The sequence below is a fragment of the Pygocentrus nattereri genome, chromosome 3 (genome assembly GCF_015220715.1).
Source record: "Pygocentrus nattereri isolate fPygNat1 chromosome 3, fPygNat1.pri, whole genome shotgun sequence".
NCBI lineage: Eukaryota > Metazoa > Chordata > Actinopteri > Characiformes > Serrasalmidae > Pygocentrus > Pygocentrus nattereri.
The window spans coordinates 8,056,988-8,082,258 of NC_051213.1; the positions used below are offsets into that span (position 1 = coordinate 8,056,988).

The window sequence follows — 25,271 nt, forward strand, 5'->3', positions numbered from 1 at the left end:
TAGAGTCAGAACTGAGAAAACACTACAATATGAAGACTTCAGTTTTGCTATTAGGAAATGACTATTACTGATGTTAATGATGCAGTGATGTATTCCATCCACTGGATGTGTTTACTAATTATTTATAAATTGGTATTAGATTGACAATCATTGGATTCACTGAATAATCACCTCTATGGACTGTTGCTTGACTTCTAGCCCATGATTTTTTTCAGTAAATGCGCTTCAGATGCTGTCACAAAAATGACAAGTGATTTCTGACTTGAACAAATCAATTAAAAATAAAATGAACACATTTTGGACAAAACCTACTTTAGATCTTGGCTTCATGTCAGCTTTTTAACCCCTTAAAATCCCTGGCTTATTACATACTAAAGCTTATTATTCAGTAACTACAGATACTTCATGCAACCTCGCTGAGCTATTCTTAGGTTACAGAAGTGTGTAGTAAAACTTTGGGCCCACTGATGAGGTCTGACCTGCTAAGGGAGTAAATAAGACATAAAAGACCATTTTTATGTTTAGTGCACACCCAACTAAGTGTGCCAGAGTTTGGGGTTTTGTGACATCTTTTCATTTGGTTCGGTTGGTTTCACACTGCAATGGCCAAACTTCACCACATAATACATGTGGGTATTCTTTGTGTTCTTTGATTGGTCAAAAACATTAAAAAAATATTCTTTTATTAAATAGCCCATTTTTATTTTAACTTTCCCCTAGCCTATCATAATATAAAACCTAGATTGTCCTTCACGTATGTTCTTGATAAAATATAGTCTCATTCCCATTATGTGCCTAAGTGTTAATGAATACCAACCTTTCAAAAATACTTTTCATAGTCCATTTGCTAAAATCAAACGCTCCATTATTGCTTCATTATCATCATCTAAATGGTACAGCGCTGACATACACTGAGCAAAGCATGTGCTTGGTGTAGTGGGTAACACCTCTGCCTTCTACGCTGTAGACTGGGGTTCTATCCCTGCCTGGGTGAGCACCCTACACTATACCAATAAGAGCCCCTGGGCAAGACTCCTAACACCACCTTCACCCACCTGTGTAAAATGATGAAATTGTAAGTCACTCTAGATATAATGCAGATGTAAATGGTGTTGAATTCTGGTGTCAGAGCATCATAAAAATGCGTGCCCACCAGCGAATAGAACCATGGCTCGATTCGAAGTGGACCAAGACCTGCAATTTGGGCAGACCACAATTCAGCTGTGTTCAGACCTATCAAAACAACCTGAACTACAGAAAGCGTTAATTGGTCCTCACTGAACAATGTTGGTGTGACAGTGTCTTAAGAAATTGAATTAAACCACCAGGTTTACAAGAACTTGATAAAAAAAATCATTTATAGTTGCGTTTACATGCTCGCCAGCACAGACTTACTACATCATGTGAATGAACCCTTTAAGAACACATTTATGCTTCTCCATATGCACAAGTTTCTCAGCATATTATCTAAATTTCCTTTTTTCTCATTTAAATGCGGAACGATGTCCATTCCTGATAAAATGTTCAACATGGAGGACGTCTATTTTTCTCAACAGTGCAGTGCTTTCTTGTTTTGTCACTGTCATCATGTGTGGTACAACAGGAAAAGCTGCAAAATGCAAAACGCAAATGCACAATGTACAAATCCGTGCAGCAATCCATGCATTTGCATGTTCAAAATAGCCCAGTCGATATAGGCCTGTACTGCATACTTTAACTGGTCTAAGCTTAGGTTGACTAACAGTGAAACAGTGTTTACATGGTAAAAGCTAAGCAGTCCAAGTCAGACTGAAGGCCACGGCATGCTGGATGCACTGCATTGCATCATGCAGCATAGCACGGCACAGCACGTAGCAGAATGCTGGTATAGAATTGGACAGCTGAATAACACAAATTTTACGTTCATTTTTACACTATAGTCATATAAATTTACTGAAATTAAACTTCCAACATCGTTTGTTGGGCTTGGCATCAGTTTACTACATATTCACAAACATGCTGTTCATGAATTGAAGCATAGAAGGTGAAAAAGGCTAGGCTAGTAACGTTAGCTCAGGTAAGAGACCATTAGTTCTCTCTAAAAAACCGACTGTGTACATTTCATGCCATATGATCCTTTCATCTAATGAATTAATGATAAAATGTTGAGTGGTGCGCTGTGAAGTGCTGAGATATTGAACAGTGCTTGGACTCACAGAGGGTGTGTGCATCTCCATTAAAAACAGTGATTTGGAATTTTTAGTCCAGAGTGCAGTGGCCTTCAGGCCTTTGCCTGCAGTAAAAGCCCCCATTTGAGAGTAAAATCTCATTTACCACCAGTTAAAAAAAAAAAGTTGTTCATTTATTTACTTCAGGCACAATATAGCAAGACAGCAGCGTTCACACATGTAAACATAACTGAACTTTAAAACGTGTTTGTTGGATGATCTTAAATTGATACCACATTTATTGTACCTTGCATAGATGAGAAAGCTATAAGGAAGCAAGGAAGCTGCCTGCCCAAAAAGCCGCCTCTGTGGTATGCTGTACATTTTTGAGTCCTCACACAAGAGCGTCAGGTTTCAGACTGCAAAGTCACTTTGGTCTCTCAAAAACACAAGTAAAAACCCGTCTCAGCTCTCATTCATCAGGCGAAATGGGCTGTTTCAAACAGACTCGAGAGAAATGGCTTCAGAGGAGAAGGCAAGGTGCTAAGCTAAGCGGCTATAAACTATCATGTTTGTGACTATATTAAAGATGGCAACATAATACAACCACAACATTTAATGGACTGTCTTATTGTTCTTTTACTTGACAAAGCCTGAGACCCGTCCCAGATGGCTTTACTCTATTTTCTCTCGACTCTGCTTCAGTCCGCTTTCCTTTGGTAAATTACAGGACGAAATGGTACAGCAGGGAAAAATCAACCTCTCTAACCCATTTTAACCATTTACTACAGTTATTTCCCACACAACTGCCTAAATAAGAGGACTCAGTTCCCAGCAAAGACCTAGTCAGAATAACACTGACCCACTGGTGTGCTTTTTTATTGTAGTTACCGAGGTTGTAGTTAGTTTTATTGAAGATTGTGACTCACCTTCCCTCCAAAAGCAAACTCCCACTCCTCTGAAAAGGTGTGCTTAGGCAGCAGCTGCTGAACATTAACCAAGACATGACTCTATCAAATGCTTTCCTTGGACTCGGTGCAAAGAAAATACTGAAAAAGAAAAGGTCTTTTGCTCTTAAGCAACAGGTTAAGAATGTGGCTGAAATTGTAAACCATTACAGAGTTAGATGGTGCATAGCTTGCACCATTTAAATCTAATCCACCTGAACATTTTCGTGTGTTTCTACAGGCCTGAGCTGATGTAGAGCAGTGAGACTGCAGCGTACAGAGAAAGGCCGACAGCCAATCTGCAAAAACATTGTAAAGGTTCTGGCCAAAACGTACATGTTTTATTCAGCTTTTATATAAAAAGGAAAATTTGTGCTCCACTTTGTTCTACAGTACTTGGAGCGTAAACAGATTAGCAGTCAATGCATAGTACAAAGCAGAAGTGTCTGAACGACCGCGATGCTGCCAGCACTTTGACTGTGACTGGGTTATTTGTAATCGTTGGAAGAGCAGAGCACATACAAAAGTAATTAAATACAGTATGCAGCAGCAGCAGCAGCACTTCCACAGGGCAGGAGTATTCAGAGTAACACAAGACAAAGGCAGTTTACAGTCAACTCTTCGCACACTAGTTTAAAGCAGCATAATGATTTACATCAAACCAAGAATATGTCCAGTATATACGTTTTCCCATGTAAATTACAGAGGGCACAACAAATAATGTGGTCATATTTGTTCATACACTCACTGACCACTTTATTGGGAAAACTTATCTTGTTCCTACACTTATTGTCCATTTTATCAGCTCCACTTACTATATAGGAGCACTTTAGTTACAGACTGTAGTCCATCAGTTTCTCTGATACTTTGTCAGCCCCTCCAGTTCTTCAGTGGTCAGGACCCCCACTAAGCAGGTATTATTGATGTGGGGGCTTATTGTCAGCAATGCCGTGACTGTGACATGGTAGAGTGAATCCTCTGAACCCTCTGTTTCCAAACGAGTGCCTGAATACTCATCCTCAATGCTACCCTTAAAAACAATAATATTCATACTTCATGATTACTTTGATGACCACCGATGAAGGTCTAGAGGATGACCAACACAAACTGCAGCAGCAGATGAGCTGTCGTCTCTGACTTTATATCTACAAGGTGGACCGACAAGGCAGGAGTGTCTAATAGAGTGGACAGTGAGTGGACACAGTGTTTAAAACTCCAGCAGCACTTCTGTGTCTGATCTACTCAGACCAGCACAACACACACTAACACACCACCACCATGTCAGTGTTACTGCAGTGCTGAGAATGATCCACCATCCAAATCATACCTGCTCTGCGGTCCTGTGGGGGTCCTGACCATTGATGAATGTGGTAAGGAGGGGCTAAAATTGTACAGAGAAAGAGCTGGAATACAAGCTGTAATTGTGTAACTACAAAAATGCTCCTATATGGTAAGTGGAGCTGGTTAAATGGACAATGAATGTAGATACAAAGTAACAAAGTGACCAGTGAGTGCATAAATACACTTTGTTTAAATACTTTATAGCAAGGATTCCCAACCACAGTCCTTGTGATCCCAGACTCTGCATAGTTTTGTGTTTTCCATGCTCTCTCACACCTGCACCAGCCCACAGGGAGACTGTTAATTAGTTCATGTGTGGAGCTGAGCGAGAGTTGTGTGGGGTCATCAGGACTGGGACCAGGACCCCCGAATTTAAAGGAATGTTTATAAAAATCCTGCCACATAACATAGGCCTGCATAATTAATTAATCAAATAATGCATGTTAAAATAGATAAATCCCTTTAATGTAAATCAATTTTAAATGAGACGTACTATACTGTATAAAGACAGCACCCTTTTATTTATTCAATTTCCAGCCAAAACAGCCACTAAGTGCAAGTTATTGATTTTTGTCAGAATGTGCATTTAACCTGTTAAATTACACAAAGGCCTCCAGCCAAAGCCTCCAAATATAATATCAGATCTATCCCACCCCAACAAAACCTGTTGAGGAGATAAGATATAAAATAATCCACTTGCATAAGTAAGAGTCAAAGGACAATACATGGAAAATCAAGAGTATTCAAAACTGGAGCTCAAAAAATGGCAAGATACAGAGTAATTGGAACTCCTAAAACCATGCAGGACTTGGTAGAGACCAAAACTGCCCCATCAGATAAACAGCACTTAAAGCTTTGACCTCTGAGAGAGAGGAGAACATCAAGCTGCTTCAGATCTGAAAACATCCACAGCTGTTTCTGTCCATCCTTCCACTGTGAGAAGACCACTCAGCGCTGTGGGTCTGAAAGGATGTGTAGCTGATCAAGAAGAACCTCACTGATAAAAGGAGACGGACACATCGAACAAAGAAGCTGAACAATGGACTGACCACCCCAGAGTCCAGACCTCAACGCTGAATGGGTTTGATTACTTCAGAAAATCATCAACCAGCTTCTAAGCCTGAACTTTGGAGGCGTGTCTGCAGATTCTTTGAAGAACTGAAAGTGAGTCTCCTGAAAAGAATGGAAGCTGTAATAAAGGTAAAGGGTGACTCACTAAACACTGGAAACAATGATATTTTTATTTGTTGAGGTTTCTCTATAGTTTTCTCTTAAATTCTGTTAAAGTTTCCAGCTAGTTTGACACTGAAATATGAATAACTTGTACTTGATGGCTGTTTGACTGGAAATGAAATAAATGATGGGTGGTCTCTGACTTTATCACAGTGCTGTACACAGTCAACCACAATATATGACTGTACAAGGGTTGACGTGCTACGGCCAAACACAAAATGCAGCCTACAAGCATGCCAGCACATACTCATTCTCTCTTACCTCCTCTCTCTCTCCTCAGGGAACACACACATGCGCACACTTGAACGGACACTAAAATAAAACGAGAGAAAAGAGAAAAAAATTCTCTCCCTCGGGAAATATTGGTCACTGCTCAACCAGCTGAAGTACTTGCAAGGTGATCAGTACTTACAAAGAATACTGCAATAAACATAAAATGACTCAACAAATGGAAATTTCTGTAAATTCAAATAGCTCCTCTGCATTTCTCTGTCGTACTTAAATGTTCTCAATGAATATTCAAGCTGCCAACCATTCATTCAGTTTTGGCACTGAACAGTTTCTGGAAGCACCATTTTCTGAACGCACCTCTCCACATCAAATGCAAGAAAAAGCCAGGATCACGCAGCAACCCATAGAATGGAGATGTTGGTTCCTCCCTCATGTGTGATCTGATTAATGCGCCCACGAACGCAGTCAAGAGTGATGTAGATGGCGGTGTTGTTCTGCACCTCAAAAGACGCCCTCAATCCGACACTGGCCCACTCACTGCCCTCGGGCATGTGACCTCCAACCTGCTGCGCCAGAGGAGTCGATTGTGCCCCTTCCTTGCCCTGGCGATGTAGCACTAGCTTCACCACATTACAGGAGTGAATTAGCTTTACATTTAGTGCCACATTGGCTATCCCAGCTTCTCTGAACACAAAGTTCCTCCGCGCATGTTGCTCTCCTGTCCCAGCCAGCCGAACATGGTCAGCGCTTGGACCCACCTGCTGGAAGAACAGGGCTTTGTTCCTCACTGCGCCGGACGGCAGGCCCATCCTAGAAACAGTGGCCGTGAGAGATGAGGAAATGCTGCTCGGGATCCAGAGCAGACTTAGCATACTAATCCCAGAGCTGTCGCCAAAATAGCGGATGTTGCACTGGGACGGGGTAAAGATCTCAAAGTTCAGCCAATCCCCTGAATCCACAGTGGTTGCAGCGGACAAGGTGATGGACGTGTCCCGGTAGTTTACCCCAGCCTTGAAGGAGCGTACGACTTCTTGGTTTGTCCCGTTGGCATTGATGTAGGCGACCAGGGAGAAGCCTTCACGTACGCAGGTGTGGCCCATGGCGTATAGCGCCTGCTGCAGGACAAACTTCACCACACCCCTCTCTGTGAAGCGAACACCACGGCTGTCATGGGTAAGTGACACCATGTACGAGTCAGAGACGGCAGTGACACGGAAGGCTGGCCGGTAGTTGCCCTGATAGTGAGCCACTGTGGACATCTGGGCCGTCATCGCCACAGCACCAGTGTCATGGGACAGCCACAGCAGGCTAAAGGCTGAGGCGCCCAACTCGTACAGTTGCAGATCTTTGCTCTGGTTGCAGTGCTGGTTGGGGCTCTTCAGCACCAGGGACAGCGTCTGGTTGGGCTCCACCTCTGCCACCGCGCTCACCGTCACACCCTGGAAGTGTTTCCTCTCTGGCTGCTCCACTCGTACCCCACTCAGGTCAAGGCCCTCCTCCTCGTTGCCACTGAGCCGAATGCCAACCTGCAGAAAGTTCCTGCAGCTGTGCTTCAGGGCAAAGTTGTGGTCCACCCAGAGCAGGCCGTGCTGGAGCAGGCTTAGAGAGCCATTGTGGCTGACCAGAAGGTCACTGCTCCCCTTTCCCCTGATGCTCAACTGTAAGCCTGGGAACACTGTGCTGCTCTTTGAGCGAGCAGGGGGCAGTGTGACTAATGCTGACCAGGACTGAGACAGTGCATTCTCTGCCAGCACACCACACACAGCGTCACTGATACGGGTGCATGGGATGGCCACTGGCTCCCCATCACAGTCTGAGCATGCCTGGCACTCCTGGAGCTCCTGGTTATAGAAGTATTCATGGCCACACAGGCCTGCAGAGATCTCTCTCTCAGACACACCCAGGCACCGGAACCCACCTGCACAGAAAAGTACATGGTATACATTAAAGCAGTTGTTTCTTAGTTCAGGAGTTTCCATTACCCTAACATCAGGCCTTGTTCACCAAGATTCTTAAGTTTTTTCTTAAAAATGCTCTTGAGAAAGGTCCTAAGAAAAAGTCTGTCAGATTCATGATGTGTTCTTAAACTGCAGAACTGTTCTCCCCTCTCAACTGTTCTCTTGAGTGTATGTAGAATCTGTTCTTATCTAAGAACAAATAAGAAAACATTGCTGAAAGTCAGAATCTTCGTGAAAACTGCATAAGTGGGTTTTAAGAAAAAATTTCTTCTTAAGAATGGTTGGTTAATGAGGCCCATGGTCCAGAAATAATGTAGGGATGCAGGCTTACCATTTTAAGGGACAGAACAGGTGCTGCACAAAATATAGCAGCACACAGAGGAACATGCCTTCTTATTTAAAAAATAACTGACGGACATTGGTAAGTTTTTGTGTTGGACCAGTAAGAGGCTGCCTCTTCAGATGAGCTAATGTGGACCAGTATCACGATGGATGCTGTCACAGACTCCCTATCTTCTACATAAGGCATTTTCTTTTCAGTGGACGTCAGTGGACAGCGCCAACATGTTATTTGTTGAATTATATTAAATTTTTTTCCTAAACCTAGCTAAGTTCAGCTGGATTAATTAGCCAAATAAAGGTGATTTGCTCCTTCTGCCTTCTAAGCTACATTATTAACAAGGTATACTTACAACACACTCATTTTCAAGAAAAAGAAAATATAACGTAACGTACTCACAGTTCAGTGAATCAGTTGCTTGTTTATTTTCTCTGTCTTCAAATAATGAGATGTATTGCAAATCTGAATAGTGACCTCAGTATTAGAATACTGGTACCTGAAACAGTTAACGTAGTACCCAAACAGCCATGCACATGCCTAGTGCGTCCCTGGATCTAGAGGTGTAACGATGCAATGTGATATTGTGATATTGCGATGTAAAACTATAACGATATGCATCATGGAAATCTAACAATGCGTTGTCTAGAACACGAATTCTAGTAATTATGGATGTAACTGCATTGTTTGAACAGCATGTGCTGTGCAGTGAAAATGACGTCATAAGTAGTTTTTACTTATTGTTAATCACATTAAGGGTGAAGTTTACTTACCTGGTGTATTGAGACATTTCACTCGTTCGCCACACAGGTTTGGGATTTCCAGGCATTCATCCCTGTCCTGTATAATAATATATACCTTTTTACTTTGCAGAAATTGAAGACTTAACAAGTTTTCCACATGCAAATGTAAACTAGTCCTAGTCTACAAAAAGTAGATTTTTCTAGAGAAAACTTACATTAGGCCCAATAAAATGCTGTCTACACTTCTTCTTCAGTAAGGCATGCATTAAATGTACTTTGTGACTGGTTTGATAGCATTTCAACATTAGTTTGACAAAAATGAACTGTACAAAATCTGTTTATTTGACTAAAGTCAGTCATTCAAATGTTTTGTGTCTAAAGTCTTTCATTAGTTTTGCTCAGGAACAAACAGCTATGGAATGCTGTGGAATTGTGGAATGCATGTTTTGTCCATTTTTATGAATAACTATAAAATACAGAGTTGAGAAACCACATAAGAAAATACATTTGCGATCAACGTGAAAGACAGCATTAATACACACGTCTGTTGAAGTGCATTTTTCTTTGTCTGTAAAAACTTGGTGTGAAAAGGCCTGAAACCTACAGTATGTAAGTTTTCGGAGTTGGAGACCTCTCTGGTGTAGTGTGTACTTGCATTCAACGTGTGGTAGAACATTTTGTAATGCTTGTTGTGAGCCCTTCCCAGATTGGATGAATCTGATGATTGCGTGTGTTGAAAAAGCATTCAAAGAGAAATTAGTCAAAACTTGGTGATGGACAAGCTCAACGATTATCTTCTATTGTTATCAGTACAATGTTGAACATCACACAAGTCTTGGCTGATGCATTTGATATTTCTCTAAATCACTGATCATCTTTCCACTGCTCAGATTCAATGATGGTACCTGGCAAATCCTGTCAGCATTGGGTGAACACTGGGATACCAGGAAAAACCCAGGTGGGCACATGGTGCAAGTATCGCACTGCGGCGGCTGCTTCTGGAAGTTGCAGTACTCCTCAGGCCCGCAGGCAGTTTGACAGGCAAGCAGGGGGTGATCAGTGTCCCCAGCTACGTCCATCACCTTGGCGTCCACATCCATTTTGTGCACGGCGTTGGACTTCTGCAGGTGGCTGCGTGCCTGGCTCTGCAGGCCTGCCAGGTGGCTCTCAAAGTAGCTCTGCAGCTCCCCCTGCAGGCCCTGGAAGGACACCTGCTTGACAGTCTCAGAAAGTAGGCCGTACTGCGCTTTGACCACATCCATCTGCTCGTACATGCGCCGCTGCTGCTCCAGGATTTCCCGCTGTTGGGACAGCAGCGCCCCCTGCTGATCCACCAGCCGCTGCTGCAGATCGCGAATCACCACTTGCTGGGCTCGCAGGGCCTCCACCAGCTTCTCCTGCCCTTTGGCCAGCTGCAGGTGCAGGATCAGCGCATCCTCCGAGGGCACTTCATTCTCTCCTGTAAGAAAGAAGATCACAGACCCAACTTTTAGCACCGCTGTGCTACGTCACCTTCGTAAGAATCAGCAACTTTATAGGAGAACAGTAAATATTCTCAACTTAAAGGGCCCACGTCATGGAAAAACTAATTTGCCTCATCAGAATTTGAAGGAATATGTAAACACTGTTCAAATTTTAAAGCATATCATTCACTTCCATTCAGTCCATATGAGGAAACTACGTTTCAAAAATTTAATTCACAGTTTCAGTGATGTCACAAAAACCAACACATTCACATATATTCACCTATGCAATCTATTTTAGACTCAAGTAGCACTATTTAATTCAAAATACTGTGGCTCTGAGAGACTATGAGGCATGGCTATGCAGACAGCCCCTGGTTGGTTCACTGACTCCCTGAGTTGTTCAGTGTTACTTGTTGTTAGTTCCAAGTTCTGTCTATGCGTTTATTGAGTTTTTCTGTGTCTGGGAGTGGGGCTATTGAATAGGAACACTATATGTTCAAAAGTTTGTGGACACCCCATCTTAGTAGTGAACGCAGCTGCACTGAGGTGCAATTACTGCTGACACATGAGATCAAATGCATGCACAGCTTGTATATTCTCCATAGAAAAGCACTGACAATAGAACTGGATGCTCTGGAGCAGCCACACATGAGCCTAACGTTACCATGTCCAAAGCCAAGCACAGACTAGAGGGGTACGAAGCCCCCTAGCTAATCATCCAACTTTAATACCTGATCTTACTAGTGCTACTGCTGCTGAATGCAATCAAATCCTCACAGCAATTTTCCAGCATTTACTATAATGCCTTCCGTGAAGAGTAGGGACAGTTACTGCAGCAGAGGGTGACAACCTCCTTTTTAATACACTTTATTTCGATGAGTAGGTGTCCACAAACTTTTGGCCATATAGTGTATTTGTGCTTTGGGTTGGTCACCATCAGACTGAAGCCGGTGGCTATTGGTGATCTACCCTGGAGTTCCAGTGCTGTAAATACGTCGTCTTTCTGCTGGTGTGTTTAATGCAGAGCACTTCTCGCACCAGAAGCATGGACTCTGAACTAAGGAACATTTTGTGTTATGCATTTTATAGCTACTGTGAAAAGGGGTTAAAGTAACTGAAAAGTGAGTGAATGACTTTAATCCATTCATCATAAAACGTAGAGATACCCACTGAAATCAGATTGGTGTTGGTATCTGCAGATCATTTCTATAAAAATGAGCAGCATCAACAGATGTTTAGACTAGATCAATATTTCGAACTGATATTTGATGACAGATTTATTGTGCTCCAGAAAAGCAGAACGATTAGGTGACAGTGGACTACTATACTAAAGCTTGATTCATTTTACTGCATTTGTAACCCTAAGGAAATAAATGTTATTCTCCTAATGCTAATTCAGGTCAGTGTAGTCCCAAGTTTTATAGTTTAGAAATTCAGTTAACAATTTCTATGTCACATTTATAAACATCTATAAACACATTTATAACATGTTATAATGCATTCATACGGCATTATACACATGATTATAAATATTTTAAAAAATGAATTACCCTGAATTACACTTCATAGTCATGTTTATTATACATTATGAATTGTTAATATAATGCATTATAAGTCGTGATAATAACATTATACTGTCAGTGCCGAAGAAGTCAGTCTCAGCTTGGAGAGTGTAAAGACTAATACGTGTAATAGACTAAAAGGTTTATTTATGAGAGGGAGGGGCGAGATAGTAGAGCGCTGTCATTGTAAAGTGTTGCCTCACTGTTTATAACATCTAACTCTGTTACATCCCTACACTACACTACAGTACAGTAATGCTAATTTCTGCTAGCATTCTATGGGATCGGAGTGTTAAGTTAGCGCCAAGCTAACGGTGGTGTACATTTACAATGGTATACATTGACTTTCCCACATTGGGTAAAACACTGATGGCAGCTCTAGTTTAAACTCTGACATGTTAATGTTTCAGTAAATGCTTCAACTTGAAGCCTCACTCTTAACACTGGAGGAGGCTTTAGTACAGTATGCTTCACTTTACGGACAAATACAACTTATGATCGCTTGTAATTTGTTAGTAACCGTACTTATAATGCATGTTATATATGGTATACAGTACTTATAATGCATGTATATATGTTAATAATTCATAATGCATAATAATCATGGCTAAAACATGTTATGCATTTTTATGAGGGGATGTAGCTCAGTGGTAGAGCGCATGCTTTGCATGTATGAGGTCGAGGGTTCAATCCCCTGCATCTCCATACTCTGGGGGCAGTCGTGGCCTGGAGGTTAGGGATCCAGCCTCATGACCGACCGGAAGGTCGCCGGTTCCATCCCCAGAGCCGACAGCACATGACTGAGGTGTCCTTGAGCAAGACACCTAACCCCCAACTGCTCCCGGGCGCTGCGGATTGGGCTGCCCACCGCTCCGGGCAAGTGTGCTCACTGCCCCCTAGTGTGTGTGCTCACTAGTGTGTATGTGGTGTTTCACTTCACGGATGGGTTAAATGTGGAGGTGAAATTTCCCCCTTGTGGGACTAATAAGGATCTCTTAATATAATTATTTATAGCCATGTTTATGATGCCTTATGAATGCATTATAACATGTTATGAATTTAGTTATACAAAATGTTACCATAAATTCATGTATGCATCAGCAGGAAAGTACATGAAAAAAACAGACATTGGCATTAGCCCACAGTTCCCATGTCTGTGACTCTCTGATAAACTATTCACTCAATGTAAAGGGCAGCTGCATCAAACGGTGTACAATAAAAACTAAACCAAGGGTTTCTTACGGCAACAGTGATGCCCACTTCCCCAAAAATACCCATTCCCCTTCACAAAAACAGTCACAGAACGGTAAAAACTACAAATAATGTAGAAACACCCTCTAGTGTTGTCAGGCAGCATCGGTCACCAGCTTAATTGAACAATTTAATATATATCTGATACTTTTATCAGGTTACTCTTAAGTAACTTACTATGGTTTGTTTTATTATTCTGCGCATTCTTTTTATACCATTTTTACGGGTTGGATTTTCAACCTATAACCACAAAAACTTTTTAGGATCATAGAGCCTGTATGGGAATACTGCACTTGTTCTTTTGGGACTGTACAGTTTTACGTCATAGAACCATAATGGCAGAATGATTAGAATATTCAGATCTATCTGCCACAAATGATGTCACAAAGGAAATCTCTCTTACAGACAATACAGGCCCATCAAACATCTGCCCTAGCAACACCTTAGCAACCACCTGGGATAACACTGCATTGGCCAATCAACAACTTAGCAACTACCTGAAATACCACAATCATGGCCTAGCAACACCTTATCAACCACCAGTGGTAACACTGCAATGGCCAAGCGACACCTTAGCAACTACCTGAAATACCACAATCATGGCCTAGCAATACCTTAGCAACCACCTAAAATACCACAACTATAGCCTTTCAACACCTTAGTAACCACCTGAAATAACATTGGAATGGTCGGAGGTGTGTTAGCATATGTTGCGCTGGTCTGAGTGGATCAGACACAGCAGTGCTGCTGGAGTTTTTAAATACCTCAGTGTTACTGCTGGACTGAGAATAGTCCACCAACCAAAAATATCCAGCATCCTGTGACCACTAATGAAGGACTAGAGGATGACCAACACAGACTGAGCAGCAACAGATGAGCTACTATTTCTGACTAGAGTGAGTTTAAAAACTCCAGCAGCACTGCTGTGTGGGAAGTGGCCAGTCAGTCTATGTACGTATATCCAATATATTTGCAATTATGTCACGTCTGCCTTTGTTTGAGTTGCCACACCATCTTTGATAGCCTAATTAACTATTCCAGTGCAAGTGTTCTTAACACTAATAACTTACAAGCAGTATTACAGAGCCTCCTTTTTTCTGAGGGATTATGGATCCTGTTCTCACAGCACACATCATATCCAGTTATATCCTCAGCGCCCTAAATTACAGATGACCTCAGAATCCCTCTGGACTAAGGACAGATCACTGCACTATACTCATGGCATTCTTCTCTGGGAGACATCACAGACCCAGACCTCCCCCAAAATGGACATTTCAGACCTCCTCTCCTGTGGTTGGTTAGTGTAGTGGGTAACACCTCTGCCTTGTAGACTGGGGTTCAACCCCCACCTGGGTAAGCACCTAACACTACGCCAATAAAGAGTCCTTGGGCAAGACTCCTACCACCGCCTTTGCCTACCTGTGTAAAATTATCAAACTGTATGTCACTCTGGATAAGAGGGTCTGCCAGATGCTGTAAATGTAAAACAATTCTCTTCTCAAACATGCCACAGAGTACATTACAGACCCTACTGACCGTATAGCTAGACTCCATTCACCTCTACAAGTCTCCAAAGACTACTACAACACAAGGACATACAGTACTGTGCAAAAGTCAGAGACCACCCTTCATATAGCTATTCATTTTTAAGTGTATGGATAAAAGAATAAAATAGAACATTAGAAGCCTCAATAACTAAATATGATTTTTTTCTGTATGTATTGTGTCCACACTTTGTGTTTTTTTTACAGTTATCGTTCAATTGAGGAGACTCACTTTCAGTTTCACTGAAACGTTTCCCCTTTCGGTAGAGATACTTTAGCACCTCCAAAGATTAGCTTTACAAGTTGGTGGAATTGTCTGTTTCTCACAATCCAAATAATCCCAAACCCATTCAGTGGTGTTGAGGCCTGGACTCTGGGGTGGTCAGTCCATCGTTCAGCTTCTTTGTTTGGTGTCCGTCTCCTTTTCTCAGCGAGGTTCTTCTTGATCAGCTACACATCCTTTCAGACCCACAGCGCTGAGTGGTCTTTTCACGGTGGAAGGATGGACAGAAGCACCTGTGGATGTTTTCAGATCTGAAGCAGCTTGATTTTCTCCTCTCTCTCAGAGATGAAAGCTGTAAGTGCTGTTTATCTGATGGGGCAGTTTTGGTGTCTAACAGGTCTTGCATGGTTGTTGGGAGCCACATGTTTTTGTATCTTTTTCCTATTTTTGGAACTCCAGTTTTGGAAACTGGAAACTCATTTAGGTTCCTTTGACTTTCCCTTACTTATGCAAATGGATTGTTTTATATGTAGCCGCATATCTGAAATATATGGCTAAAAATAAATAACTTGTACTTAAATGGACTTTAAATTAGGGGTGACTTTTACACAGCACTGTAGGATGTCATGAAAGGTTAGTTTGTTTTCCCAAAAGCATTAAAGGACAATCACTGCTATAAAATCCATTGAGAATCACTTGTCTCTGTCTACACAGCCTAAACATTAGGAAATGTAGCCCTAATAAATTCAGAAAAAAATTCTGTGGAAAAACACAGATGATTGACAAATAGTACCAACCTGATTTAGCATGAAGAACACTGCAAAAAGTGGTAACAAGCAATTGAACTAGTTTTATTTCACTCAAAAAATTACTTGAAAGAATCGTTCATTCAAAGTATTTATTTAAGTTGAAAAAACTAGTTAATTTACTTGTCACCACATGAATTTTTTTTAACTAGACCTGATGACCCACTTTTTACAGTGTAAAATGTGTCCTAATGTCACGGCATCCTAAAAGAAACACTTTCACAGCCTTAGTAACCTGCAGATGTAATATATGAATTCTTGTGTATTTTTTCCTCTGTTTTTGAAGCTCTCTGGGTAGATGGCGTGCTTGGTTAAATTGTAGTTTAGAATGACTTTTGTCTCAGAAATCCTAAAACTAACTGCTTTTATTTCTCTTCCTGTCCAAGCTGCAATTTGAGGCTATGAAAGTAGCATGGACAGACATCAAAGCAGCTTAAATATTCCAGACAGTTGACTGCCAGACATTTTCCCTCTTCCGCACTTTCACAGTGCTTTCAAGTGAAGCTGAACAGATGTGAAGAGCAAAAGCTACTTGTTTTCCAATTATACATGGAAATGATTATTCACTTATTTAATCATGCTACCAAACCACGTATCAAAGAACTGGGCTATGTAATTATTTCCAATACTTCATCTACTAAGCCAGCCAGCCAGCCAGTTCATTCTCTTTTAATAAGGAGTGCCTCCCTACAGCAGTGATAACTACAGCAGCAGTGTGTCCTAATGTTAAACCTAGAGTTCCTCCCCCACAGACACATTTTGGTGTTTTCCCTGCTCTAAAACACCTGACTGAACTTACTGGCTCATTAACCTCTTAAATTCCCAGAACGTGTGGGCAGTTCCAGAATTCCTCCTCACTCTACAACTACATAACTTACATATTAGTTTTATAGTACAGGAGAATTGGGGGCCCAAACTAACGCAGAGTAAAATGTAACATGGATATTTTATGTAGTCAGATACTAGTAGAATATGCTTCTGGTCACTTTCTTGTATTCCCAAAGGAACTTCATCTGATTCAACTTTCACAGCAATCAGGCCGACTTTTCTCTGAACTCACCCCAAAGACGGGTTTTTGTACCATACAAGTAACTTTGTTCATCATAAGCATAAAACTTGCCTGTATTTAAGTACAGCTGAGTATAATTTCTATATTGTTTTAACCACAATCTTGGGGCCTACAATACAGCAAGCATGTAACAACTCATAGTGAGAGCTAGCCAGGCTAAAGTACAGCCTCCACATGGTGGAGTTAGTTTTAACACAGTGTTGCAATTAAACTCCTCAGCAGACTTCACATGAAAAAGTTTTGAAGCAAAACAATGTGTTTTTGGCCAAAATAACTCAGTGGCTTGAGTATGTGCAGTGCTGTTTGCTATATTAGCTTCCTGATTCTAGTGCAAAACAAATAAAGCAAACTTCAGACACCAAATATGGCTCCATTTAGGGGAAACGTTTTTGCCTAGCCATTACTTTAAGGGTCATTAGTTTCAAAAAGCACTAAAATCTGCAGTGCAAGGTACCACTGGACTAGCAAAACACTACTGGCTTATCTGGGGAAGCAAGACAAGATTTGAGACAAGACCCTCCCAGAGAAGGCCACAACAGCTGAAGTCTCTCTTCACCTGGTTTGATGTCACATGTGAGCTGCACTCCCAGTGCAGCACCTCCCAGCTCCGTCGGAGGATATCCCATGTCCGGAAGTTCGGCCAGAAACTGAGCTGCTCTGTCCGGCACATGTATCAGAGCAGGTTGGCTGAGGGCAGGGCCATCGGAGGTGCAGCCGTCCACTGAGCATGGTCTCGCTTTGGGTTTTGGCCTTATCCTCAAAGGCAGCCTGCATTCCAGCCCTCTGCACTCTCTGGTGTCGTTATTATAGGGGACAGGAGCGGTAACACAGTCTGGCCCAGTACAGCCTGTACTGGACACTTCAGCAACGCGTGTCCTCGTGCTTTCTCGTAGACGCTGAGACTGGACAGCTGGACGGGATTCCCATAGTTCAGCTGGAGGAGAGTTAGGAAGTGTATGTTGGTGGTTGGAAGAAGCTGGCACAGCTTTGCTCTGTAATGATGGTGTGTATTGGCGAGATGCTCTACAGCGCCCTCCATAGCATGGGCTGGAATCCCCAGCCTGACCACCACTCCCCATCGCCACATACGGATACAGAACAATCACCAGCAGCAGGACTATTCTCGCAGGCGATGGCATTTTTGTGTCATTCATTTCCCTGAAAAAACAGAAATAAAATCAACAGACATTATTTTTCAGTTACTGATATTAAGACTTATTATATAATAGCTAATATAAATTATTCTGTAACGACTTTAAGGAATTGAAGTGTAGAACCACATATGGACCCCTAGGGTCAGTTTCCTGGACAAAGATTAAACCTTGCCCTGAATTATATTTTTCATTTCAATGGGAATCTCAAAGTGTTGCGCAGTCCAGGACTTGGCGTAATCCCTTTTAATAAAACAAGCCCTCAGAGTCTAAGGGGCCAAAGGATATTGTACTGTGCTATTCTGCTATATGTGATTTTAAATCTCCAAAGGAAATTAAGTCCAACAGCATAGCCAAAATGACAAAAAATGCATTTGGCATCTATATCTATTGCACAATATAGACATGCTTGTTTTATTATTTGTACTGTTGTATATCTATCGCACATACACATGAACAAAGTCCAGCCAGTTAAGAATGAGAAACAGGCAGTCAGTTAGTGCTAGAATGGCACTAAAGTCAAGCAGACAGGGTACTGAGTCATTAAACAGCCTTTGTGGCTCTGGCCTGAAAGACTTGCTGATAGAGCTGATCATTTTCATTTTCAAGGAGCCAAATCTCAAACATATCTGTCCAGAACTTGACATAATTTGAAACATCTGTCTAACATGACTTAGCTTGAAATAACTCACAACAATCTCAACACAGCATAATGCCATACATCTCTATAACTCAGCATATTACTCCATAACTCACAACGTCTCCATAACTTGCCACATCTCTCCAAAAGTCGCCACATCTCTCCACAACTTGCTAACCTTCCATAACTTTCCATAAATCTCCATTGCATGCCACATCTTTCCATAACTCACCATTTATCTTCTATCTATCTTTTAACTCGTATGTCTCTCCATAACTCACTATATATCCCCACAACTTGCCATATATTTCCATATCTCTGCACATTTCTCCATAAATGGACACATCTCTCCATAATATACATTGTAACTCGTCACTTCTCTCCAAAACATGCAACATTTTTGCATAACTTAAAATAAATTTCCTCAACTGGTTTTCCTCAACCACAGCTATCCTTAACTTGCCTCCTCTCTCCATAATGCTCCATATATCTCCACAACTTCCATTATATCCCCACAACACACCACATCTCTCCAAAACTCACCATATATTTCAATAACCCATCAACCCTCTCCATAATTCATCATATATCACCATAACTAGCCATATATCTTCACAACTCACTACATTTCTTCGTATCTCAATATACATTCCAATAACTCGCCACCTCTCTTCACCATATATCTCCATAACTATATATCTCCACAATTTGCTACATCTTTCTGTAACTTGTCACATATCTCCATAATTTGCCATAAATCTCCATAATGTGCCCCATTTCTACATAACTTGCTGCATACACTATATTTCCAAAAGTATTCACCCATCCAAATTATTCAATTCAGGTGTTCCGATCACTTCTATGGCTACAGGTGTATAAAGCCGAGCCCCTAGGCCTGCAGACTGCTTCTACAGACATTAGTGAAAGAATGGGTCGCTCTCAGGAGCTCAGTGAATTCCAGCGTGGTACCGTGATCGGACGCCACCTGTGCAACAAGTCCAGTCGTGAAATTTCCTCACTACTAAATATTCCAGTCAACTGTCAGTGGGATTATAGCAAAGTGGAAGCGATTGGGAACGACAGCAACTCAGCCACAAAGTGGTCGGTCAGGTAAAATGACAGAGCGGGGTCAGCGGATGCTGAGGGGCATAGTGCGCAGAGGTCACCAACTTTCTGCAGAGTCAATCACTACAGACCTCCAAACTTCATGTGGCCTTCAGATCAGCTCAAGAGCAGCGTAGAGAGCTTCATGGAATGGGTTTCCATGGCCGAGCAGCTGCATCCAAGCCTTACATCACCAAGCGTAGCGCAAAGCGTGGAATGCAGTGGTGTAAAGCATCGCTGCTGGACTCTAGAGCAGTGGAGACGTGTTCTCTGGAGTGATGAATCAATCTTCTCCATCTGGAAATCCGATGGACGAGTCTGGGTTTGGTGGTTGCCAGGAGAACAGTACTTGTCTGACTGCACTGTGCCCAGTGTAAAGTTTGGTGGAGGGGGGATTATGGTGCGGGCTTGTTTTTCAGGAGTTGGGCTCGGCCCCTTAGTTCCAGTGAAAGGAACTCTTAATGCTTCAGCGCCAAGAGATTCTGGACAATTTCATGCTCCCAACTTTGTGGAACAGTTTGGGGACGACCCCTTCCTGTTCCAACATGACTGTGCACCAGTGCACAAAGCAGGTCCATAAAGACATGGATGAGCCAGTTTGGTGTGGAAGAACTTTACTGGCCTGCACAGAGTCCTGACCTCAACCGGATAGAACACCTTTAAGATGAATTAGAGCGGAGACTGTGAGCCAGACCTTCTTGTCCAACATCAGTGTCTGACCTCACAAATGCGTTTCTGGAAGAGCGGTCAGAAATTCCCATAAACACACTCCTAATCCTTGTGAAAAGCCTTCCCAGAAGAGATGAAGCTGTTATAGCTGCAAAGGGTGGGTTGACATCATATTAAACCCTATGGATTAAGAATGTGACGTCACGTGTGAAGGCAGACGACCGAATACTTTTGGAAATATAGTGTAACTTGCCATGTATTTCCATAATTTGCTACACACGTTCATAACTCGCAATATATCTCAGTTACTGGTCACACGTCTCCATAACTCGCCACAACTAACCTATGGTGACATTTCTCTCCACATCTGTCACTAACGCACCTACTGAGGCTGGTCTCGCCGCAGCTCGTTAGTTTTCTCCTCACTCTTTTCCTTCTTTGAGAATGTAGGAGTCGTTAATATGCCTGTTACCTTTAACGCGGCTCCCCGCTGGTCCTCAGTGCGCGCGGCTCTGTGTGCTGTATGAGCCCCAGGAGGCGCGCATCCTCTCCGGCTGCAACAGACCCAGTGCAGTCGCTGCGGAGCACAAACACAGTCCCGCTACTGGCGCTCCACAAACGCACACACTCACTTCATTAGCATCAGGTTTCCCTGAGCTGCTGGGGCTTTAACCCCTCACTCTCCTTCTCTTTCTCTCTCTCCTCCTCCTGCCCCTCATCTGCAGCTTTTCTTTTGAAGTTTCTTTCTTCCTCCTTCATTCTTTTCACTCTTCTGTTCAACACAACACATTGTAGGTTTTGTCTTTTTAACTACGTTGAATCTCGCTGTTAAAAGCGAAGCAGATTGTATTACAAACAGGAGGCTGTTACCGCAATGAAGGGGACGTTTTGTCTGGGATTCCTGCCAAATCCCCCCTTCTCTCTTCTTCCACTCCTCTATTCAAGTTACATTTCTCCTTCAGTTTAGTGACTTGGACACAGACTGAAGAAAAACTTTAAAACTCTTCTTTCCCTCAGAGACAAGAGCTCGGCCAGCAACCCCCTGGGGCATTAGGGGCTCCGGGAGGCATTATGGGACATAGGCTTTGTTGAGGGTTTTGCTTGTTTGGACAGCTGCTGTCCTTTAGCCAAAAGCCGCCACAGTGAACGTCCAGGTCAGAGTTTGTTTGTCAAAGTTCAGCAAGGCATGCATACCTTTCATACAAGTGTGCTGAGAACACAAATCTCTGTCATGAGTGTTTTCAGTGGAGGCCACGGTTTCCCATTCGTATAGAGACCTACAGCACCCACAGCGCTGAGGGAACACCTACAGCTTCCCATCATTCAACCAAACACAGGTCAAATCTTTACTTATATAATGCTTTTAATGCAAACAATGCAATGGGGGCGTGACACTGTTATATTACTGGACATTATCTCTCATGAGAGCTCTTGACAGCACTACATCTGCTATGACATGTTCATTCATATGTGGCATGGTTATGTTTGTGTTACACGGCACAGTTTAAGTGGAGTGATACCAAAATGCTTTTACTTCAACAGTATAATCAATGCTACAGAGTGTGTTTACATGCACTCAGTCCCATAACTGGAGAGAATCAGATTTTGTCAGTAATCTGATCAACATGCTGTTAAGTAATCAGATAATGAGAAACTCCGCGTCTACATGAATCAGACAGTCAGCAGATTTCTGCCTTTGAACCGGTCCATAAAGTCCCAGAAGACACGACGTAAATGTAAAACTTAACTTGTTTTTTTTAAAATATAGCGTCACTTTACCTGAAAATATGATCATTTATAAGATGAAGAATATTTAACCCTTTTTTCTTGTTTGGTTTCAGCACCACTCCAAAAGTGTTTCTCTGCCACCTTGCGGCATCTACCGTCTGATCTCAGGCATGTGCAGAGCGAGAAATCGGAAAGAAATCAGAGTAAGAGTTCACGTGCACTGAGAAATCTGATTACTGAGCAAAAATCCAGCCTCTTTATCAGATTTCTTAATTGGATTTCGAGATCAGAGTATGGTGTTTACATGACAAGTTGAATAATCAGATAATGGCAGAAATCTGATTATGATCGGATTATTGAGTGCATGTATACTCACTCGCTTGTTGTTTTATCCCCAATAGTGTTGAACCATCTTTATTTAGATAGACACAGAGAGTTCAGTTACATTACATTATGATCTATTTGAACCCAAGGCATTACAAAAGAGATGGTAATAAGGTATAAATAAATCCTCATATCTCCATTTGTGTCGATTTTCAGTTTGTGACAGTTTGAAAATGCATATTGGCCTTTACATTGTGTGTAAATTTCATGAAGGATGGACCAAAATAAATGGCCAAAAATGACGGAAAAAAGTCTGGTTCCATTGATTTACATTGAAAGTAATGCATGAATGTATGTTTTTTCCTTCTCCTGTAACATTACCATTTTGGAGATACAAGGTTTCCATCAGCAGCATATATATACATACAAAATGAGATTTAGTGATGGAGCCTTATTTTATCCAGGCCCCTGGATATGAGCCTGCATCCCTGTCCCTCATAGCCACATAGTGAGCAGTTAGATCCCATTGTTTTGAAGTAAATGTGTCCCAAAAATCTGAAAACCAGTGTGGAACATTGAGGATCATCCCTACCAAAACACGTTTTCAGCAAAAGTAAACTGTTTTTGTGTTTTAATTTAAAATATCATTTTTATGGGTTGTACAGCTGTTCAAAACTGTATTTCCAGGTCATGTGCTCAAAAATACTAAAAACTGAAAAAACATTTGAAGAACGTTTGAAGACTTCTTAGTTTTGGGAGCATTGTTGTTACATGGGTAGTGTCTGTTTAACTAAAATAAACCTAATTAAGGTGTAGAGTCACGGAAAAGCAAAAGGATTTTAATCTAAACTTCAAGTCATTTAAAGACTTTGAGATGTTTTGAACTCTGACTTTGAACCAGATCAGTACAATGATCCATACACACAGTCATATGCCATGGCTCTTTGCATGATTACATGGTTCTTTTCTATGGAAAATCTGTTGTGCGTGGTTCTTTAACCCCTTAACAAGCCACGGGCCCAGTTTTTACACACTTACATAACCTAACAATAGCTCCATTCGTTTACATTGAAGTCCCTGTAGTTACTGAATCAAAAGTCTTTGTATGAAGTGAACCTGGAATGTTGAGGGGTTAAAGAACCTTTTTTCTGGGCTCCAGAAAATGTTTAACTAAGTCATGCAACCACTTTTAGATCTATCGCTAAGACTATATAATTAAATAAAAGAGCAGCAACATAAGTGATTCAAATTGTTCACAATGGTGGTGATGGGAACCAGACGTCCACCTCTAAAAGCTCCCTCGCAGAAAATTATCACATGAAACCTATTGCATATAGACATTGATAGACAATAGTTTTATGACAAGGTTTTGGACTGAAACACATTTGCTCGTTTATATTCGTGATGGAGGGATACATGCAGAATGTTATAGGGCCAAGCAGTCCATAAAAAAACATGTGCCACTATTTTAAAATACATACATATAAAATCAGGGGACACATGTAGGTTCACTGGTGGTTTTGATAGTAAATAAAATGTCTATATTTGTGTTGTGACCCCTGGTTCCTATCACCACCACTGTAAAGATATCAGAGACTTTAAGTTTCTCTACAGTGAACCATTTCACACCAAACCACTCAGAATGACTTTGCCTACATCTCAACACCTGAGTTACACAGACATTTTGGGAAAAAAGTTAACACTATCTTTGTATTGATTCTTTTCAGCAGAGGGTGCTGTTGCATGTCTGGATAACCAATAGCACACTCAGTAACTATAAATCGCGAAGACTGACTCAGACGCACAGAGACGTTTTGATTAGGCTGAAATGATGGTTTAAGTTGAGGGGAGCTGTTTTTGTCATTGCAGTCTGTGCTGCAGAGGCCCAGGCTGCTGTCAGGTGCAGACCCATGAATAACTTAGCCAGGATAAAGTAACACTAATGGTTTTTAAAGATAGGCCCGCCTTTCATTTAGTGCTTACCATGTCTCTCACACCTTCCCATATGGCCTTCTGTGGTCATTCGAAACCGAGTATACTTTCCTTTAGCAAGTGCTGAAGTATGTCTGCTTACTATCAAAGCAGTCGTAACCCTGTTCTGAGTTCATACGCCAGCCAGCGTCGAATGTTGTCACCTTTAAAAGCTGGCTATGAAATGGTTTATGGAAATCGCATCCATGTGTTGCTTTCACAGACATTCACAGAAAACAGTCTGCTCCTCACTGCTATAGCTGCTGAATGGTGTGCTTTAGATGGCGAATCTTTTATGCACTTTAAGTTCCTAGAAACGCACATGAAACTAAATTTCCTTTGTGTTGCGTAACGTGAAGCCCCTTGAAACTCGTTTGAAACATGTTTGAAACCCGGCTGCAACCATCTCAGCTCTGCAAAACAAGCCAATCTAAATGTCGATGATCGCATGAAACAATATCCCTTCCAGAAGATGAATTTTGATCATTTGGAAAAGGAAATAAAACAGAGGATGATCTCTCAGAACAAGACTGCTCATTTCTGATGACCAATTAGCTTAACACACAAGTCCGCTAGCCAGCCAGTGTTAATGTGACAGCTGTATGAAGTGTTTGTTCTGCTTCGCTAGCCTGCTGTACTGTGTGGTCTACGAGTTACATAAAAATGATTCAAAGCACAAAACAACATGGCATAAATACCAATTACTAGTCTTGCTAACTCGTGTAAAAATACATGTGTTGCAAGCAACTTTAATCAATTTTAATCCCTTCATGTCACTTTCATCTCGCAACCTACAACTAGTTGTATGAAAGCTTCACCATGTCAA

General features: G+C 41.8%; 1 protein-coding gene and 1 non-coding gene across 3 annotated transcripts; one reads left to right on the forward strand and one right to left on the reverse strand.

Annotated features, from left to right (window-relative positions):
- Window positions 1-5,548: 5,548 nt before the first annotated feature.
- si:ch211-37e10.2 lies at window positions 5,549-21,348 on the reverse strand. Of its 2 annotated transcripts, XM_037536794.1 has the most exons (6): window positions 21,293-21,348; window positions 20,895-20,999; window positions 17,415-18,016; window positions 9,843-10,396; window positions 8,968-9,034; window positions 5,549-7,817 (listed from the first exon to the last, which is right to left on the reverse strand). In XM_037536794.1, the coding sequence occupies exons 3-6, from the start codon at window positions 18,010-18,012 to the stop codon at window positions 6,289-6,291; spliced, it is 2,748 nt and encodes a 915-aa protein (XP_037392691.1). In that variant the 5' UTR covers window positions 18,013-18,016; window positions 20,895-20,999; window positions 21,293-21,348; the 3' UTR covers window positions 5,549-6,288. The 2 variants fall into 2 exon arrangements, with proteins under 2 accessions (XP_037392691.1, XP_017559321.1); XM_017703832.2 differs by lacking the exon at window positions 21,293-21,348 and having other exon boundaries at window positions 20,895-21,167.
- Window positions 12,599-12,670, forward strand: trnaa-ugc. The gene has a single exon. It is a non-coding gene; the product is annotated as a tRNA-Ala (tRNA).
- Window positions 21,349-25,271: the final 3,923 nt, after the last annotated feature.

Excerpts from the sequence above, each read along its gene's own strand:
- si:ch211-37e10.2 (XM_037536794.1), bottom strand. The coding sequence starts at position 18,012 with ATGAATGACACAAAAATGCCATCGCCTGCGAGAATAGTCCTGCTGCTG. Across the intron at positions 10,397-17,414 it reads CACATGTGACATCAAACCAG|GAGAGAATGAAGTGCCCTCG; the intron begins GTGAAGAGAGAC and ends TCTTTCTTACAG. Across the intron at positions 9,035-9,842 it reads ATGCTGACAGGATTTGCCAG|GACAGGGATGAATGCCTGGA; the intron begins GTACCATCATTG and ends ATTATTATACAG.